Genomic DNA, 20,434 nt, shown 5'->3' with positions numbered 1-20,434 from the left:
ACCACAACATGATGTTCTCTCTGAGAATAAAGCTATGGAAGTTGCCATATGCCAGGAAACTTTTAGAGAATCACTGAAATCAGGATAGGACAAGGCTTCAGACACACACTGCCTTTCCTCCTACCCTAAGACAGGCACAGCTGAAGCCAGTGGCTCAAATGGCCTCTGGCTGACAGTGCACCATGCAGGCACAGCTGAGGGGCCCAGCAGCATGGTTCTAAAATGGCCTTCAGTAAAGATTAGGACAACTGGCTACCCTGGAATACTTTTTAAAAGGAAGCTGATACCAAAAGTATCAACTCCATGAACATGAGAACAAGAACTAGTAACTACTGTGAACCATGAAGGTTATCTGAGTTCACAAGTGGGAAGTAATTTTACAAGCTGTGTCCAGAGTCCCAGTTACAAACAACTGTGCAATCAAGTAGACTAAACTTAGGTTTTAATTTTACCTACCATATGGACAGCTGAACATCAATAAGCAATAATATGAACAGCAGCAGACAGCTGAGAACCTAATGATGTAAATGGTTACACTTTCATCTGTGCATCCAGTGTGGATTATTTTCAGAAAAATTCAAGCCTTCAGCTTCCTCTCAAAATGGTAAAGCTACAGCCCACTCCCTTGAATAAAAATGATGATGAAGCTTGAACAACAGACACAGTACATACTTTATTGACACAGATTTCCTCAGTCTTGAATCTATTACTTCATCTGACAACAGTATAGTAATTTGAAAAAAGTTCTTCTCCTTGCTTGATGTCTCTGAGAGTGACAAGAACTACACACCTCAGGTGGCTGTAAAAAAAGGACATGCAAACCATGTGAAAGTGAACGATTATATTGGCCTTTGAGTTTTTTTAGTTCTTCATTTCAAAAAGCTAAAACAATGGCTTTGTCTAGGTTAGTTTTGGGAGTAATGTGCATAACACAGGCAGGGAGCATGGAAAAACAACACTGAAATACAGACAGTGAATATAAGCAAAACCAATTACAATCACAAAACCAGCACAGCCTACATGAGTATGCAAATAATGCTTCCACTCATACGATTATTCAGAAATTAAAAGTATTACTTAAGCCTGTGAAAAAGACACTTGCTCAGACAGGAGGAGAAGCAACAGCCAAAGTTTATGGAGCAGAAATCATTCCTCTAGACCTGCCTGCCCATAGGTGATGGTTGGCTAAAGCTACTCTGAGCCAATTCTGAACTGCATCAGAGCCCTGCTACAATCTACAGTAATGGGTGAATTCTCCATAAACTTCAAGCTGAAATCAGATGCTGACAAACAGTTTTCTTACAGCAATATTTAGAAACCTAGCCCCCCTAAATTTCCTTTCAGTAAATGACCATGCCCGAAAGCTGAAGTATCTACTCTAGGAAGGAGAACACATACTTATGCTGCTGATGAACCAGAAAGTGAAAAACAGCATCAACCTGAACAGTCCCCACTACTAATAATTTAGTGTGGGGCCATTTTGAAACACAGCAAACAACAACAAGGTAAACAAGTACTAAGAACTTTTTATAAGACAGCAAAAGATTTAGAAACCAGTTTACCCATGTTGCCAGCATTGTATATATTAGTATCAAAACAAGCAGCTGGAAGTAGACGTGATCTTTTGTCTAAGGGCTGTACACTGGGAGAAATGATGACTGAAAGGCCATATTTTTTTGCATAGATTCCAAGGAAGAAAGCAAAATTCCCCCTTCCTGAAATGGTCCCATAGCTTCTCTCCTTACTGTGTTTTCATACTTCAAGTGCAGCATCCAGGTTTCCTGAGAATTCAGGTCTACTGCTTATTTTATTAGCAATTATTTAATTATCTGCAGATTACAAGTGCATCTTTACCCTTGCCTCAATTAATCAGAAAAGCCATTTTTCCAATATGCACCATAACTTTCTCCAATCTGACTTTTAAAATAGCTCCAGAATTACATTAAAAGCTCACATGATCTGCTCTAAAATCCTTATACATCCTTGGAATGAAAAGGATTATCTGAGAAAGGTTTCCAAGTGTTTTACTTTCTGAATAAAGTGGATTTACAGGTCGTAACTAGGATATTGTAATTTTGTACTGTAACTAAAAGTCACATGCCTTTATACTGCATACTACTTCACTAGTCTCAATACAGTTTTACATTTCCCCTTGCAAATTCATCTACTTATTTGTCACATAAGCAGAAGACATGGAGAACCAGGAGAGTAAGAAGCCTAAAACTGAACAGTATCAGAAGAGCTTTGATTGGTTAAGGGTCACTAACTACATTTGAAACACATACTGAAAAACCTCAGTACTGTAATACAAGCACAACATAACCAGTGCTTCATGGGATGTAGAATTGCACTACAGTGCAACCCAGCCACTGCTTGTAAAACCATGTCTTCAGAGCTATTCTGATTTCATTTGCAAAGACATGGAAAAACAAACAAACAGCCTTGTAACTAAAATTTGTCTATTCAAAGTGCTACTCTCCCATGCAGTTTCACAGTTTTGCGTAACTCACTCCCATAGGTATTATTTTTCAGCCATGTCTGTTTTTTTCACACATGCAGTATGCTTGTATCTTACAGATCTATGAACTCTTTCATTTGCTGCCAACCTCTCTATGTCATGGCTGTACACGATGTTTGGAAGATATTGCTTCAGTTCTACTGGAAAATGTCCCGGCACGTCAAACTCTTGATAACATACATTTGCTGCTTTTTCTAGAAATAAAAAAATTCTCTGTGATACTGAGGAAATATTAGATAGTGCTTAGAGAGATACATGAAAACATCAAATGTACTGCTACAAAAATACCAGATGCTTAATCAGGCCTGAAAACCACACCTCTCTCAGGAGCTACTGCACTCTTCTGAAGTCCTACCTTGAATTTACACAAGAGATAGGCAACCAGCTATAGGAGCATGACCCAATACCATCATCCTGCTCGCTGCCAGGTATAGCTTACAGCACTGCTAATGTTGTTAACACACAACGTTTGCGTTTACCATTAAGAAAATATTGAAAAAACATTTTCCTGGTGTCAAAATATGTCAGTAATACAGCCAGTGAGGAAATCACCATCTGTCCAGCAGAAAGAGGGAAATTTTATTTATGTGGACATTGGATCTTGAAGAAGCAGTTTCATGTGACAGCCTGTGCCAGTCAATACCTGGTTTGGTACTCCAGCAACTTATCTGGATGCTACGCAGAGGCAGGGAATCTTTTGTGTAACACAGGCTAGGAAAGCCACTTTAGGAGCTAGATATGGTGGGTATGTATCAGTTCAACCCTCTACATATCCAAACATTCCTACATATCGCAAACATTCCTACTTAAGATAGTGAGACAGAATAAATAGCTTCCTTCTTCAGGTCCAACAGTGAGATCATACCAACAGTTTCCTAGATTTTGTGCATAAATGTAGTAAATCTAAAAGAAGTACTATGGTTTAAAAACAGCAGTGACAGAATCTTCCTGTATGTGCCACTGTGTGTATTGTTTTCCATGAAGCCTGATGGAATCAGACTGGGGAACTTGACCTACAACTCTGTGTACTGTCTCAGCCTGGTGGTCCTTTGCCAGATTACCCTTTCCCACCATCTCACATTTTGAGGTGTGTGCCTTTCATTCTATATACCAGGAGGGAAACTAGGGGAGTTAGTGAGCAAAGAACAAGGATATATATGTGGAGGATTCCCACACCAAGCTATGACAAAACACCTCAGAAACTTTTTATCCCATTGTTTTAAACAACACTGCTGTCCCCCAAGATCAGTATCGTGTTCTCTGTGTCACCTTCAAAATAATTTATATCCATAAAGACAAACTCAAGCCTTGAAAATTTACCTGGCAACTTACCATGTGAGCAGTTGTTGACATACTGTCCCACTGCCAGTGGGTTTTGTGGGGAAGCAGTGAGCCAGCTCTCATCAGTCATTTGAAATGGGCCAAGTTGGTCTCTCCTGCTGCAAGACCTGAAACGACCAACAGCATCAGTATCAATCACTGCTCCTCCACCTAACAGGCCATCCTACCTTCCTCCTGTGGAAATGGCCAGTCGCTGGATAAAGTTACAGCTGCCCAACCTGGGCACAGAACACCTTGAGAATACTTTAGAGAGAGTATTTAAACCTTCCTCTACTGTGTGTTGTCTTTCAGACTCTGGTGGAAGAACCTGCACAAAACTATCACATAGTCTTGCAGAAATCAACATCAAACATTACCAAAGTGTTGGCGTATCTCACTCACCTCTGAAGATGCAAAGGCTTATTAAAATACTGGTTCCAAATTCACTCCCAAAATTAAAATCTGGTATTAGTAGACATTAATATTCAACTAGGTATTATTTTAGAACATTTTGCTAGCTATTATTTTCTTTTCATGTCAAATTTAAACACAAATTGCTACAAATTGTATTTTAAGGTAAGCTAAAGCAGTGCAAGCTGGCTGTGTCAGGGGAAGTTCAGACTGGACATTAAGAAAAGATTCTTCACCAAGAGTGTGGCTGGTCACTGGGCTCCCCTGGGGAGTGGTCACGGCATCAGGTATGTTGGAGTTCAAGGAATGTCTAATGCAATACTCTTAGTCATATGCTTTGATTTTAGACAGTCCTGTGAGGAGCAGGGAGTGGGACTTGATGAGCCAAACTAAGCAGGTTTGAGCAACAGCTCAGAAATATGTAAATCCTTTTATGGTACATCCTGCTTATTAAAACAACTTTCTCTACAAAAAAGTCTCAGTACATCAAAATGCATCTCGCTGGTGTTAGAGATGAAGACAAAATAATTGATCACATCCAGCAGCTCTCAACCCTGTGTTGTTTGTATTATGAGATACACACAGGTGGATGATGAGAATCATGTAAACTCAATTTAGGATAACATAACCAGGAACTGAGACTATTAGTACCACTCTTTTACATCAGATGAGTGACAACCCCCATTTCTTTTGCTTACCTGTACACTGATCTTGATATTCCTTTATCATTCCCATCAATAAGGATGCCATCAATGCACCTAAAAATAAAGGGATTGCCAAGGGACTGGAAAAAGATGGGCTCATGTTTTCTGTATACTGTACCTGTTGCAAGACAGATATTATTATTTCAGAAGAAAATAAGTTAACTGTCAGAATGTGTTTATGGTATCATCCAGGCCATTCCACACAGAAACTCAAAGCAGAGATGGGCAGAAGTCTCCTCTCACTAAGTGATACTGACATTTGTAAACCTATTACAAGCATTTATACACAACTTTCTGGGATGCAAAAACCCCTCACTGCTAACTGAGATGAGGTATTCCAAAGAGAGGAGACATTGTAGGGCATCATCAAAGAGAAGGCCTGAATCCAGTATGTTTAGGACAGGTAGATAAAGCTGTACAGCCAACCGGTCTGCTTCAGACACAAGAATGTCAAGTGACATTTGTTCAGGAAAACACTGTTGAAGATACTAAGCTATCAAAATAGCTTACTATTATGTCAGGACTCTGAAAAGCACACACAGAGACAGCAAAATATCCACAACAGCCCCGTCCACCACACTGGACCAGAGATTTTGTTTGGCATAGGAGATAGAAAATGACAAATCAAGAACACATTATTTCAGTGACCATTTCCCAAATCTGCAGAGAGCATTAAACAAGCCCTGACTTCCAACAGCAATAAAGTGACAACAGACTCACAGTTTATCATGGAATTGCTGTTCTGCAGCCCACTGACACCCACTACACCTTCAGCACTCCTCAGCAGAGGAGTGCTGATTTTTCCAAGCATACTTTACAAGAATAGTTCCGCTAAATGAAGATTTTCATTCTCCAGTTTTGTACTTTTCTGGTTTGAAGAAGTTCATGCTCTTGTCTATTGACTTGTGCAGAGATCTCAGAACCTAATTTTTCAGATCCTGAACCAAAGCGAAAACCCCAAGGAATTAAACTGTAATGCTCAGCTACTTGAAATTTCTCCCACGTATTTCTGTTTAAAGAATCTGGAACAGCTTTTGTAGCAGCTAGAAATCAGACTTCGAGTACCAATATTTTTTATAAATAAAATTATTCCTCCCAATATTGTTTTGCTTATTTCCAAAACAACTCCAGTCAGTTTAGAAATATTCTCACACGCCATAACTTGTGATTTTGTTAAAGAGTGACAGAAGTAAAACCAAAAAATAAAAATAAAAATTAGTGTAGAACTTTGGCATTCCATAATTAGATGGTTAGAAATCCTATCTAAGTCAAAAATAAGAACATTCCATTACCAGGATACATTGACACAACTGTCCCTTTCGGTACAAAACCTTTGGTAACAAACACTCCAGTTCCAGCAGACACCAGGGAACTCCGGTCTCTACTAACAGTGAAGCCCAGTGTGTTAAAGAGAACTTCCTCTGGACTAAACACATGCTGACTCCAAGGGTTACATGAAGTTACTTTTGACTGCTTCTGCTCCAAGGTCAGTAATTCTAGATACTGACTCTTGACTTCTGGAAGTAAGGACAATATATCTGCTTGTCTACTGAAGTCATTTAGGAACAGAGCTTTAAATGTTTTTAGCAGTGTTTCAAAGACATCCTCATCAGAGATAATTTTGTCTTGAGAGCTTTCAGGAACATATCGGAGGGTCCTGTGAAGAAAATAAAGTATTTTTAAATGTAAAATACATAGTAATATTGTATTTTCTTTCCTAAATAAGGAGAAAAGAGCCATTTCTTTCCTAAATAAGGAGAAAAGAGTAACTTAGATGCTGTGTTGTTTCAGACCAACTTTTTTCATGCTTATTCTAGTTAAAAGCATTTTTAACACTAAAACCATCAAAAAGACTGTTTAGTTAAAACAAGTGCCTGTCCCACTATAAACCCATCATCTCTGTGTATTTACTCCCAGTCAAGGAGGTTAAACCCTACTGAGCTCTGTGATAAATGCACCAAAAATGAAACATGGCTATTAACGTTTATTAAAAAAAAATTGCAAACAGCTCATCACATTTTAAATGAGGCAAGGGCAAATATCATGCTGATGAGGGAGATTCTAATTTAGTTACTTGTTTTAATTTTGTTACTTTTAACAGTATCATAATATTTACATTCAAACAGTATGTTTAAAACTGGGCAAACACGCCTTACAGCAACCTTCAATCACAGAATCATGGAATCAGTTGGGTGGGAAGAGACCTCCGAGATCATCAAGTCCAACCGTTAATCCAACCCCACTTTGGTTACCAGATCATGGCACTCAGTGCCACGTCCAGTTTCACCCTAAAAACCTCCAGGGTCAGAGAATCCACCACCTCTCTGGGCAGGCCGTTCCAATGCCTGACCACTCTCGCTGTAAAAAACTTCTTCCTGATATCCAACCTAAACCTCCTCTGGCAGAGCTTAAGCCCTGTACCCCCTTGTCCTATTGCTGAGTGCCTGGGAGAAGAGACCATCCCCCACCTGGCCAGAACTTCCCTTCAGGCAGTTACAGACAGTGGTGAGGTCACCTCTGAGCCTCCTCTTCTCTGGGCTAAACAACACCAGCTCCCTCAGCCTGTCCCCATAGGACTTGTGCTCCAGTCCCTTCACCAGCCTTGCTTTTTTCTGGACCCGCTCCAGCACCTCAATATCCTTTCTGAACTGAGGGGCCCAGAACTGAACACAATACTTAAGGTGTGGCCTCACCAGCGCAGAGTACAGGGGAAGGATCACTTCCCTCACTTCACAAGCTGAAAAAACCCAACTAACAATCTATCTAGTGTCAACGCTAAACAGCGTGTCAAAGAATGTAAACAAGAGTTTCACGCCGGCCAAGGAGCACCCGAGGCTGAACCACTTTCCAAGCGACAAACCCGGGCGAGCTCCTGCGGCGCCCCCGGTCGCTGCTGAGGAGGCCCGCGGGGCTGGGGCCGTGGCCGGGCCCTTGCCCGCCTCGCTCACCTGCTTTGTCGGCGGAGGTTGAGGGCGACCCAGGGCACGAAGCGGTACCGGTACGAGCCCCAGCGCCGCCATAGCGCCCGCAGCGCCGCCCGCAGCATGGCGGCGGCTCCGCATGGCCCCGCCCGCGCCAGGCAGCCAATCCGCGCCCCGGACACGAGCGCGCGGGTGTGTGCTACGCTGCCATTGGCCGCACCTCGCGGGGGGCGGGCCCTGAGGGACAGGACAGGCAGAGCGCTCACAGAGCGTCCGCCAACCGGCACCTGCCCCTGCTGGGGCACGGGAGGCAATTAGAAATGGCACGATCTGCTACGGTGTTGAAACGTGGTTCAGGAATGGTCTGGAAGCAGATATGGAACCACCTCCTTGACAGCTGTGCATCCAGGAGCAATCCCGGCACTATCGGATCACCTTTCTAGCATCATCCAGGGCCTGCTGCTTCCATGATGCTGAATGGTGTTAGTGTCTCAGATGACCAGCGACTCAATTAGATTGGAAAAGATCGCGAACGTCATCGAGCCCAAGCTCTGCCCGCACATGAAACCACAGCACTGAGTGCCACGTCCAGCCACTACTTCAGCATCTTGGGGAGCACAACTCCATCACTACCCTGGGCCAGTGCTTCATAATGTTCAACCCAACCCTGTCACAGCTTTAAATTACGTCCTCTCATCCCGTCACTGCAGCCTGGGAGGACAGGCCGAGCCTCACCTGGCGGCTACACGCTCCTGGCAGCAGCTACAGGCACTGGTAAGGTCTCCCCTGGGCCTCCTTTTCTCCAGCTCCCTCAGCCACTCCTTGTAAGACACGCTCCGGACTTGTGATCTGTGTCACAAAGAGTGGATCAATAGCTAAGACCTGACACATGTTACACTTAGCCAAACACTCAGCGAAAGTGGGCAGAGATGACAAGGAGACGTGAGTTGCGATTTGGAGCATCATAAACTGCAAGTTGAAACATGCAGCGCTCTCTGACTGATGTGCAGCACCCTACAGCATCCGCTGCACACATAACTAGCCAGACTGAAGGGATACTCCACACATCATGAGAACTTACAACTAGGGGACATAAGCTTTTTTGGTGCCTCATTCTACCATCGTTTATCTGTAACATAATTAAAACCTAGTAAAGAGTTGCTCAGCAATTATCTTCGAAAATTAGCAAAGGCTCTCAAATCATCCTTTACAAGTCATTAGAGGTGTCAAGGATAAGGGTATTGTTATGATCTCTTTGGACACTGTGGTCCCTACTCTGCTTGGGTACCTACTTTCACAAAAGGTACATCTCTGGATGCTGCTCCTTATGTGCAGTTTTAGTTAAAAATTGCCAATGAATTCAGAAAATACTATGTATGCATGTATTTTACTTTCTTCAGAAACTAGTTTAAGTAACATGGAGCACTTGAGAATTGGATTGAGGTAAACAGAAAAAAATCAAACCTCAAAACACGCAGGGATGATATTCCTATTTCTGGATCTGAAATTTTGACAAGAGTTTGGGAATTTGAGGCAAGTCCCCCAAAGCAATGAAATGAGCTGGTTTAACTTCCCGCCTCTGAGCCTTGCAAATATTTATAAATTGCATCTTGATTTACTCCATAATCAGTTTAATTCTACTTTTGGCCTGGCATATCTTTTTCGAGAACAAGAGCTGAGCAATGAGCTATTGCAAACTGAAATAACTGAAGTGAACAACAGAAAAAGGCACAGTGGCTGCCTCAAAGTGCTTTCTGCCATCTCCCGGCCTTCTTCGGTAATGACAGGGAAGAAAGGTCCTGGTTCAATAATTCAGAACTCAGGATTTCAGCAGCTGTGTGCCATAACCAGAAAACAACATGCATGTTCACCAGAGTACATGCAGATTGCGGGTCTTAAAAGCAAGACAGTCACACTTGTGATTCAGGCCAGCATGGAAGGCCGAGTAATGAGTGAAAAGTTAGTAAGAGAAATAAAGGCTTTGGGAGCTGGGCCGAGTCAGGTCTCAACAGCCACACAAGTTACCCACTCATGTGATGGAAGGACATATGTGATCCTCAGGACACTCCAACATGTTCTGGAGGCAGTTGTTACATTTCAGCGAGAACTTGGAAAGATGAAACACCATCAGACTTCAACCTCTGACCATCCAGTGGAAATGTGACGTTATTCCCAGCAGAGAAATCAAAGCAAGCGTAGAGCTTAACATGTGCCTGTGGAAGAACTGAACATGCCCTTTGCAAATGAAGACATTTGCTTCTCTAAGTACGTGTATGTGACATTTACTGCCAACTGCCCAGAAAGGTGATCTCTGCCAGCCCTTTCCTGAAAGGGAGGCTGCAACATTGTAAGTACAACACAGTTCAGAACTTATACAGTAAAACAAATAAAGGAAGTTACATTACAATTAGTTTAACTTAATCCTTGTCATGTATTTTCCTTCCTGACGTTGCAGTTAGTAAATTTTTCCGATTTTAAAAATGAGATACTGGAATTTATCTGAAGATTTCTGCTGCCAGTTTTTGCTGGTGAGTTGGTATGTTTGTCCCTGTCTGGAGAAAGTCACATAACTAATGGAAACCATAAAAAGTGTAATCTTTGAAAATGAAGAATTTGTAGTCATGGAAAAGACTATAGTTGAAAATTGTGTTTCATAAAAAAATTAATTTTTAAAATTAAAAAATATCTGGCAAAAGACAAGCAGGTGAAACAAGCCCTACATACATGCAATACATACTCAGATTGCCTGAACAAGGAAAAACTTAAATTGCAAGCAACAGAATCATTTCACCAAAAACATAAAATAGCAGATCAACTTCCAAGACACACTTCTTCAGTGGCTCCAGAACTGATGTAATCAAGTCAACCCACCTGACTGTGTAATTGTTACATCTGCAGTAATGCAAAATTTAGACATTTAGGTTTTGATCTAAAGGCATAAGCAAGTGAGGTTCATAAATAACAGTGTTGTCATAAGAGAAATTTCTATCTTTATTATCAATTAAAATAATTTTGTTGCTTCCCCTTATCTAAACATTCTTTATTGATACACTCAAGATAAATTTATTATATATATATTGGTCAATACTCATTCATGTGTTATTTAATACCAGAAAATAAAACTTGATATGTCAAGTATGGTGTATGGAATTGTATATGTACAGTCAAGTGTAACAAAAATATTTTATTCACGTCAGTAAACTGAATGTGTTGATACTATAATAAGCAAAGGACGAAGTTTGTTCAAAAACTTTTATTTACTATAAAGACAAAAAACACCAAAATACGTACAAATTATACTATATAAAATTGGTTCAATGGGGTAAAAACTTTTAATTAAAATATCTCGATATATTTAAAATAACAAAGGATACAATGAAGCCAAATTTCTTAACCCAGAGATTTCTGTAAAATTTGCTTGCACAGTAAGGTGCTAATAGAAGTTAGCCCTTAAGCCCTGGAAGTCTTAGGAATCAGTCACATAGCAAATATAATTTCATTGTGAAAGTGAACTTTGGTAGAAGAAACTCTATAGGACACCTGAGGTAGTAGAAACTGGAATAAACAGCAGTAGACGTTATTTACAACTTAAGTACCAAATAACATTAAGAACACAAAAAAATAATTACATAATACAATTTTCAGTCCAGCTTTGATCCAAAGAAAATAAGAATATTACATCACATCTGCATTTTAAAAACACCACAATTACCAGCAAGCCGCGGGAAATGCAAACTCAAACAAATGCATTTGGGCACCTAAGAGGCAGTCTGAGTTTGAAATGTGGTAGGCATGGTGATCTACAAAGTAATACTGATTAGCTGAGGTTCATCAGTTTATACAGTTTACATTTCTGCCAGAAACAGAATTAATCTGACAACTGATCTTCCAGTACATGAATTGGCAAGAGTGCATCCTTTAAAGCTTGCACATAAGAAAGACTTGGAAACAATCTTATTAGAATGAGAAATTCTAAAGTGGTCAAAAAAAATCAAGTACAAAACAGAGCTACCAAACTTCACATTTCAGTATTACCTTTTTTAACTCTTCAAAGTCTGCCAATCTTCCAAAACAAAGGAATGTAAAATTTCCAAAAGAAACACATTCACAACTAATGACACTGCTTTTTTTTTTTTTTATTAGCATGAGCACTATCATTCATGTAAACTTTTCTTTAAGATGTTTTACTTCCAATTTGTATTATACACTTTTAAGGTACTATAGCTTATTTAGTTTGTCCTGAGTCTTTGAAAATAACCAATTCTGTTTGAGTCCAACAATCCAACTGGCTTCTGAAGAGTTATAACATGAACAGTATTGTTTTCAAAATGGATTAAACACAATCAGTATTAGATTAAAAAAGATCCCCATTTTTAAAAAAGCAAAAGAAAAAGCTGCCATTTTCCTTCAGAATTACATGCATCAGAATCTAAAAAACTGCCTTTAAAATAATTTTTAAAAACTGTTTAAAAAAAACACCACAGCTGCTAAAAAACTCCAAGTTTTGCACTAGAGGTGAAGATTTACTTCACATTTTACTTTATCTTGCTCTTCAAGTCCAGGTTTGTTTCTTGTTAAAATAAATACCTTTCTTATGGTAATATTTTTAACATTTTCAAATTAAATTATCACTAATGGCTACAGTAAATAGATGATGTACTACAGAAGGAAAACAGCAGGTAAAACTTGCTATCAATAGAGAATGTAACCTCAGTTTCTTTACACAAAGAATGAGATTTGCACATTTGGCACCTGCTCACACTGAAGTACATGTCAAAGCCTCCCATAAAAACTTTAATGGGAGCTGGGTTTGGGGGGGCTTTTGACATGAAACTTCCCTACACAATTTGCCAGAAGAAACTGCTATATGAAAACAAAAAAGGCTCAACAACTTCTAGCATGATTCAGACTAAGTTGCTTTATACAGAACAATCTTGTTTATTAAATAACCTAAACTATCAGAGCCTTCAACACATCTTTGTTGAAGGTGGCATTTTATTCCAGATTTCCAGCAAATCTGGTTTTAAAACTCTTGTGTCAGAAAAATATTCCATGACACAGCTTGCATCTTTTTGTCTAAAGACTAAAATATCCCCTTTTCATGAAAGTTAAAAATACAAAGAAAACAAATTTTAATTTCAAGAGAAATTACATGGCCAGTAAATACACAGTTAACCACAAGTGCCTGCTCTGACTTTATAGGTAGGCAAATCGCTTTTTTTAAAGTTACCATCAATTTTTGGATTTCTTACTCCAAGAACATCATGTAAAAGGACAGATACAGAATGTCCTTTTAACAAGTACTGAAAACTTATAATTGCAGAACATCTACATGATGTGAAATGGAACAGTGATTGCTATATTAAAATGGATCTTGAGCTTCTCAGCTGATAATATCACTGAAAAAGTGCTCCACATAAAATAAAAATCACTTACCTGCTAAATGATCATGCAGATAGAAGGAAAAATGCTTTTATGTTCACATGGAGCCAAATGTTTGAAAAGGCACAGTTTACAAATCTCTGCATGAATTGTCAAATGTTGCATACTGAGCTTAGGTAAAGATCTTGATTTGTCAATCACATACTTGGGTAGATCCCCCATTGGCCTTAAGTTCTTGATGTAGCTATCATTTAGGCCAGCAGAATAAAACACTTTGCTGTGCTTTAATTGCACTGCAAGACAGTTATTGTATATTCAGTAGCATTTTCTTCAGTATTTCAGCCTTACACATACGTCGCTACCATGCAGTACGGAAGACTGGGTGTTTCAGCAGCTCCCTTGAGGGGGGTCTGTCCTGAGGTTGAAGTTCTAAACACCGAAGAGTCACATCTTTCAAGCCTGGAGACAGATGTGTAGGGATTGATGGAGCAGTAGTTGCACTAGCAATCTGAACAAGGGAAAATAACTTATTAGAAGTCAGCAATTAAGCCCCCTCTTCTTCCCCCAAAACCCCTCCACATGCCAATCGTTTCTGCTGACGAGATATATTCATGAACTTCTCTCCATTCAGCATGTTTCCTACTGCAGTTTGAAGATTGCATTACTACTTTCAGTTCAAGTTGTTCTTCTGTCTATTGCTTTTCGCAGCCTGACTCTTTCCTTATACTTCTCTCTAAAGTTTCTGCTGATGGCAGGATTTTGCAGCAACAGGGCATAGGAAAAGTTCTTATGCCACACATACAGGTACTCTTCAGTCTACTAGTTGCCTTCACTGTTAATTGGCATAAGCCAACGTAGCAACAGATGAAACTTAGCAATGTTATATTACAATATGTTCAGCTGGGTGTGCTCTCCTGCACTGTCTTTACTGTGTTTCTGCTACCACCCCAAAGAGCAGTGTTTCTCAAACAGATGCAGATCTCTCTCAATCAAATAATTTTCATCTTCTTTACATCAAATTAAGCAAGGTGACTGAGAACACTACCATGGCACCACTAGAATCACACAGACACAAAACCGTGACAATTTCAACTCTTATCACAAGTGATTTGTACTTAATTAGAACATATTGAACACTGATGTGCTAGTTCTCTTTTGTGCAAACACCTTCTTCATTCACAAAAGTGAAAATTCTAATGGTGACTTTCTTCACTTGCAAAGGTCAATTAGACTTTTAGAATTAAATATACCTAATCGATTTTAGTAAGAAACATGAGTGCCAAGATGGATGATCTAGGAAAGGGCAATAATCATATATACCATGCCATAATGGTAAATATCTCTCAGCAAAATCTGAACATGGAACATTAGGTTTTTACCAAAAGACATTCCCCACTGTGAAACACAAATACACACATAAATGGTAACAAACCTCCTTTTGCACCTGTATTTTACAAGATTGTAAGAAAAAGTTCAAATCCCAATCTTCTGCCTAGAGTAAAGATCAACTCTCTTGCTAATTTTTCTTTTTTTCGCCTGTTACATTATGTATTTATATCTTAGAACAGACCTTTTTTTAGCAACCTGGTGTAGTGGAAGGTGTCCACATTGCAGAAGGGATGGTAGAACTAGAAGATCTTTAAGGCAACTTCTAACACAAACCCTTCTACAATTCCACGATTTGGCATATTTTTTTTTAAACAAGCAAGTAGGGTTACGTTGGTACCAGTATTATTTCTGTAGTAACAGCTGCAATATAAACACGAGCTATTACAACAATCCCTGTTATTTGTATGCAATTCGGTGTCTTTTGCAGGACACTGGCAGTAACAAAATACCTTACCTTAAATATCAGAGCAAGATGATTGGAGTGTTTCTCTGCGTTCCAAGGAGGTTTAGCACAAGCCATTTCTATAACAACACAGCCAACGCTCCACACATCACAGCTCCTACCATATTGCTGACCTCTCAGAACCTGAACAGAAAGACAGAACAAAGATCAGATTGTAGGCTTCAAACTCACTCAACTCCAAGTAATTTAGAAGCAAAAATCAAAATAGTCATCAACCAAGTGTATTCTGATTAACATTTCAGGTTGAGAGAGAGATTGGTAATGTAAATGCTGTAAGAGTAAACAGCTCTAGAGATCTAGTAAATAAAATGCCTGATCAAGTGGCTAAAAAAAGTACCTTGCAATAGCTTTTGACCAAGTGGTCATTTGAGTGTTAGTAACAATACTTGTGATGGGTATATCTTGTAGCAAAACTACTTAAAACAACCTTGACAGCAGGAAAGAAAACTCACAATCATTATGTTGGAGTCATTCCTAATCTTTGGAGCCAAGGCATTTAAAGCATTATCTGTTAATTGGCCATATGAATTAGCTTAAAGAGTTCAAACAATAACTTCCAAAACTGGTTTCTTACCTCCGGTGCCATAAATGCAATAGTTCCCAACAACTGTCCCTGAAACTCCCCAGCACCAGTTCCTTTTGATGCCAACCTGGCTGCAGCTCCAAAATCAGCAATTCTTAATCTATGACCTGTGCTGTCAATTAGCAAATTGGCACCTGTCAACAGCACAAGAAAAATACTGCTAGTTGGCTTTCCATTAAAGGCAAAAGGATGAACACACAGTCAACACTTTTCCTCCCTCCACGTCAAAATCATAAATAAGTTAACATTGCCCACCCCAGTATCAAGGAAATCTAAAAATCAAAGACTAGGTCTAATAACATCACTTTTCTGTTATGCCTGATAGTGCACGCAGCTTCAGGCTATTTCAGAGATTAACAGAAGTAATCAAACTTTCAAACTAGGGCAAACAGGGTTCTGGAACAATGCCAAGAGGTGGAATAATGGAAGAAAACGGTGACCTAAAACTCTGGAGAGTGTTATTGCCTGCAGCTCCTCATGAAATTTAAACTTACTTCATTATCAAGCAACTTTGAGTTGTTTTGAAGAGAATCACAAAGCAATTGAAAGTTTTACTACTTTCAGAAGAATTAGTACAGACAAATATTTGCCATTGGTGTGTATGGCCAGACTTCGCGAACGCAGGTTTGGGCAGGGCTCTCCCCACGTGGGTGTGCAGTGGATTTTTTAGGTGAGGCTCAGCGTGGGCAGAACTGGCCCCACCATTTAAGTCCTGAGGTCCATCTGCCACAGCTGAGCGAGCTTGGACAGTGGTACGTTACTACTTATATGGACATATGTTCAGTTCATGAACAGCTATAGTGACATTAAAGGGAAAAGTTCATCAAGGCTGGTATTTCTTGGTGAAGTCCACATTTTGCTCAGAATATTGTATTTATGTTCAATTAGGACAAAGGAAGAAAACTCATCAGAATATTCCTATGCATTAGAAAACTTGCCTCTTTATCTTGTTTGTTCACAGATTTTAGTATCACTTCAATGTAAATATTTACATTAATTTAGGTAGCAGTCTTCCAAACCATACGGTAACTTCACATCTTATTTTAACCGATTAAGAAAAGCAATTTTTCTAAACTGTTGTCATGGGTAACAAATATCCCCAAGCATGCTATGAATACTTTGATTAAATTCAGTAACATTTTGATTAATTTCAGTAATTAAAGGTTCTTAAGAATCATCAGAAAAACCCAACAGAAATATCCCTCCTGAGATGGTATCTGGGAGAAGCAGTAGTTTCAGGCCAAAATAGATGCTGCGTTATGAACACTCCTTGTTAAAAGACATTCCCAGTAATTCTCACCTTTAACATCTCTATGGATTATCTGATTCTCATGGAGGTAAGAAAGGCCACGTAACAGTTGTTCTGTGTAATTAATAATAACCGATTCTTTGAAGGCTCCATATTTACTTAACAAATGGGCAACTGAACCCCCTAAAAGATAAAACAGTACATTCTATCAACACTTGGAGTTTCTATTTGTAGAATGCAACACTGCCACCTAAAATTGGAACTTGGTATTAGTATTCGTAATTTATAACTAGATTTCTCCCTCCCCCACCCCCAAAAATTTTCATAGGCACAAAGTAATACACTCTGTCCCTTAATTACTTTCTACATGGAATTGTACACAGTAAAGACACAAGACCTCAGGCTTCCTAATAATTTCATACTTCCTTAAAAGAACGTACAAATCCCTAGTGTACAAAGTACTTTTACTGATAAAAAACTACACTTTATTCACACTTCACAGTAACATGTAAGCAGCAGAACACTGACTTTCTTTGGGACAATCGATATGCGCAGCCTCCAGTAAGCACTCCCTTGTCGGATCTGAATTTATCTTTGTTACTACCCAACTACCACTACAAAGAACTAAGCAGACAAGCAGCAAAAGGCAGTATCTTCACCCTGTTTTCCAAAATTGCTCTACAAATTTTAAAAGTTTGGATTTCCATTGTGCCTCTCAAAGTATTCTAACATAATTTGGGCTTGAATGAGGTAAACACAATTCCTTCCATCTCACTATCTAAATAATATTTCAGAAAAAAAGTATAATTAAAAACTTAAACACTCCTGAGAAGCTATTTCCTGCACTACTTGGGCTTGCTTATTACCACTCTGGTATTGCTAAGTGGTTTCTGCCAATGAATGCGAGTTTAAGTGCAATGTTCTCTTTTACAAGAAATAAGGATATATACAACACCAAATCTAGTCTGGGTGACTGGATGGCAACAACATATAATTCCATTCATAAAATTAATAAAACTACTTCTTGAAAAAAAGATATAGATCTTCTTGGTCCTGCTCTATACAATTATGAAAAGATTTCAAAATTTTTTACTAAATTACCTGTTAAGATATTTGAAATATGAATGAGTTTTTCCTAAAGCATTCTGGTTATTACCTATTATTAGAAATTTACTTTAAGTTCTTAAATTCCTTTGCATGTCACCTGCCACAATTTTCATGAAAGTGCCAGGGACACAAACAGGTGACAAGTATTCCAGCAAAGTTATTTTTAATAATAACTCAAAGCTACACAGGTACACTGAAAATGCAACAGTTTGAGAGACAGGCACTTCAGTTGGAAATAAATCAAAGTTTGTAACTTCTCATTTAGAGTCAGAAATCAAAGGAAAAGTAATGGAATCTTTCTTCAAGGTTTTCAACGTTTAACTGTATGGAAAATTCCAAATCACAAAAAGATGCTCCAGTATGACCATTTCTATGACCACTTCAACTGTTCTGTAAGTAGACCTTTATACTGGTTACCAATGGCAACAAAAACAGAAATTCACAAACTGAAGCAAAAAAAAGTATGAAATATTTCAAGACTCAAATGGTATTTACCTGCCATCCATTCAATAAAGAGGTTATAGTTGCTCTTCTCACATGTAGCACCCAACATTCGAATAATGTTAGGATGGTTCAGATGACTCATCATCCGTATTTCTTCTCTCAATGCTTCAACTACCTCTTCTTGCTCAGATGATGTGTTCCTCACATATGTCACCTGTTTTGAAATATGTTATTCAGACTTACCTATCTACCACTCCTGTAATCTCCCTTCAGTATAGCAACAAGAATGGATGGTTTCCACCATCTGGAAGTATTCTTTATCTCAAACCCCTTTGGCTGAGAACATAAGTCCATGTGAGACAGTCACAGAAAATTAAAAGTGATCTTCTAGGGAAATAACAACAAAAATCTCTCCAAGTACAGAGTGGAGAAACATCCCTCTTCACTCTCCACTGCTTAAATAGGTAAAAAAACCCTGAATTCCAGATGTTAAGGAAAAGAAAGAATTAAGGCCTGAACTAGGATTCTGACAGTGTTATTTGTAAAATTTCACCAGTGAAGTGGTTAATGTTTCATAACTAAAGCTCCTATCCCAGAAATTCAGCTGAGAGGGAAACATGACAGATCAGAAGCCCTGTAATGGAACTGAAGCCAACCTCAGATCTGATCCATACTCAATGTGAAATAATGGTACACTGCAGAGAATTTCCCCCAGGTATCACAATCATCATCGCTCCAGGAGGAAGGTCAAGGACCACATGGACAGTCCTGCTCTTTTACAAGTGAAAGAATTTCAAAAGAAGCATTGCTGACAAAAGATATTCTTTCCCTGAGCAATTTCAAAACACTTAATCAATTCCATAGATAAAAGTTAATTCTAGAATTGATAAGAAAATGTTGGGACTAAAATTCCCTCAAAGTTGTTACCACTGATTCAGACCTAGGGCACGTTAAGTGTCAATGATTAATCTAAAGCCTTCAAAATTCTCAAGTGATGCATGTGCATTTGGGCCTCTCCTCAGCCACACTCTGTATCAATCAATTCAAATATTGAGAATACTTGCCTCAAAGTTGGTTTTAGTTAGTTAGCAAAGTTGAATCAGAGGAAACAAACATTAAACTGTACTTCCTCAAGTTAAACTGCTTTAGGGAAAATATTTTTGACAAGTAAAGGGAAACTACTTTAAACAGCTATCTTGCAAATAGGGCATTAATTCAGAATCAAGAGATCTGGGCTCCATTCCTAACTCAGTCACCAACTGATCATCTTGAAAAAAGTAAAAATCCATTTGAAGAACTATTAAAGAAAATGGGCATATAAAAACCAACATTTTTTTTCTTTTAAAGAGAATTAAAAAACCTTGAATACGTTAACACCATGGAGGATAAAGATTTTTTTTAATCATGTATTACGTGAGAACACATGACAGGGAGCAGAAGATCAAAGAACATGAGGGGTCTGACAGCAGAGAGCTTTTTATATTCAGTATTCAAAAAAATACAGAGGAACATGCAAAAGTAAGTGAAGTATTTTCAGTATTTACCTGTTTTACAGCCATTAATGTCCCTGTTCCCACATCTTGAGCTTGGTAACAGGAAGAAAAAGCTCCAAGACCAATTTGCTGGCCTTTAAGCCATTCTGCATCTTCTCTGTAATGGTGTTTTGCTTTGGTATGTCCAGGCAGGGTTTCTGGTGTCTGCAAATTAAATGTAAAATCAATTCCAGGTTTACTAGCATACATCTAAAACACAGACATTCTAAAATGTCACAAAATATCCAAGGTTATATGACTTTCCCCTCCCTTAAACTTCTTTGTGCTGCATGTTACATATGTTTCAGTAGAGATCAGAGCACCAGTGTATTCTGTAACCCACATACTCCTACTAGATGTAGGAAGAGAGACCCTCCTCTATGTTACTACCTGATGGTGAAAGGCAAGATT

General features: G+C 38.9%; 2 protein-coding genes across 5 annotated transcripts in view; both read right to left on the bottom strand.

The window, feature by feature from the left end:
* Positions 1-653: 653 nt before the first annotated feature.
* On the bottom strand, positions 654-8,017 carry SETD9 (SET domain containing 9). 3 transcript variants are annotated; one of them, XM_071580912.1, is made up of 6 exons: positions 7,902-8,017; positions 6,246-6,610; positions 4,948-5,071; positions 3,851-3,966; positions 2,576-2,712; positions 654-799 (listed from the first exon to the last, which is right to left on the bottom strand). In XM_071580912.1, exons 1-6 carry the CDS (start codon positions 7,997-7,999, stop codon positions 707-709), a joined length of 933 nt encoding a protein of 310 aa, XP_071437013.1. In that variant the 5' UTR covers positions 8,000-8,017; the 3' UTR covers positions 654-706. The 3 variants fall into 3 exon arrangements, with proteins under 3 accessions (XP_071437013.1, XP_071437014.1, XP_071437015.1); XM_071580913.1 differs by having other exon boundaries at positions 2,607-2,712; XM_071580914.1 differs by lacking the exon at positions 2,576-2,712.
* Positions 8,018-11,112: 3,095 nt separating this feature from the next.
* The window catches only part of MAP3K1 (mitogen-activated protein kinase kinase kinase 1), a 57,248-nt gene continuing 47,926 nt past the window's right edge, over positions 11,113-20,434 (bottom strand). For both annotated transcript variants that reach the window (XM_071580581.1, XM_071580579.1), the window contains exons 15-20: positions 20,036-20,188; positions 18,543-18,705; positions 16,992-17,123; positions 15,683-15,825; positions 15,100-15,231; positions 11,113-13,764 (exon numbers count right to left, since the gene is read on the bottom strand). In XM_071580581.1, the coding sequence (XP_071436682.1) occupies positions 13,615-13,764; positions 15,100-15,231; positions 15,683-15,825; positions 16,992-17,123; positions 18,543-18,705; positions 20,036-20,188 (873 nt within the window). In that variant the 3' untranslated portion in view covers positions 11,113-13,614. The remainder of the gene's footprint in view (positions 13,765-15,099; positions 15,232-15,682; positions 15,826-16,991; positions 17,124-18,542; positions 18,706-20,035; positions 20,189-20,434) is intronic.

Source organism: Pithys albifrons, chromosome Z, assembly GCF_047495875.1.
Source record: "Pithys albifrons albifrons isolate INPA30051 chromosome Z, PitAlb_v1, whole genome shotgun sequence".
In the NCBI taxonomy this organism is placed as follows: domain Eukaryota; kingdom Metazoa; phylum Chordata; class Aves; order Passeriformes; family Thamnophilidae; genus Pithys; species Pithys albifrons.
The sequence above is the reverse complement of the archived record's forward strand: the minus strand, read 5'-3'. Positions and strand labels throughout refer to the sequence as shown.

What these genes read in the sequence shown, in the direction of transcription:
- SETD9 (XM_071580912.1), bottom strand. Translation starts at nt 7,999, where the DNA reads ATGCTGCGGGCGGCGCTGCGGGCGCTATGGCGGCGCTGGGGCTCGTAC. An exon ending in AGTTGTGTCAATGTATCCTG is followed by an intron (nt 5,072 to 6,245) that starts GTAATGGAATGT and finishes GTCTTGCAACAG; the next exon opens with GTACAGTATACAGAAAACAT. An exon ending in TGTCAACAACTGCTCACATG is followed by an intron (nt 2,713 to 3,850) that starts GTAAGTTGCCAG and finishes TTTTATTTCTAG; the next exon opens with AAAAAGCAGCAAATGTATGT.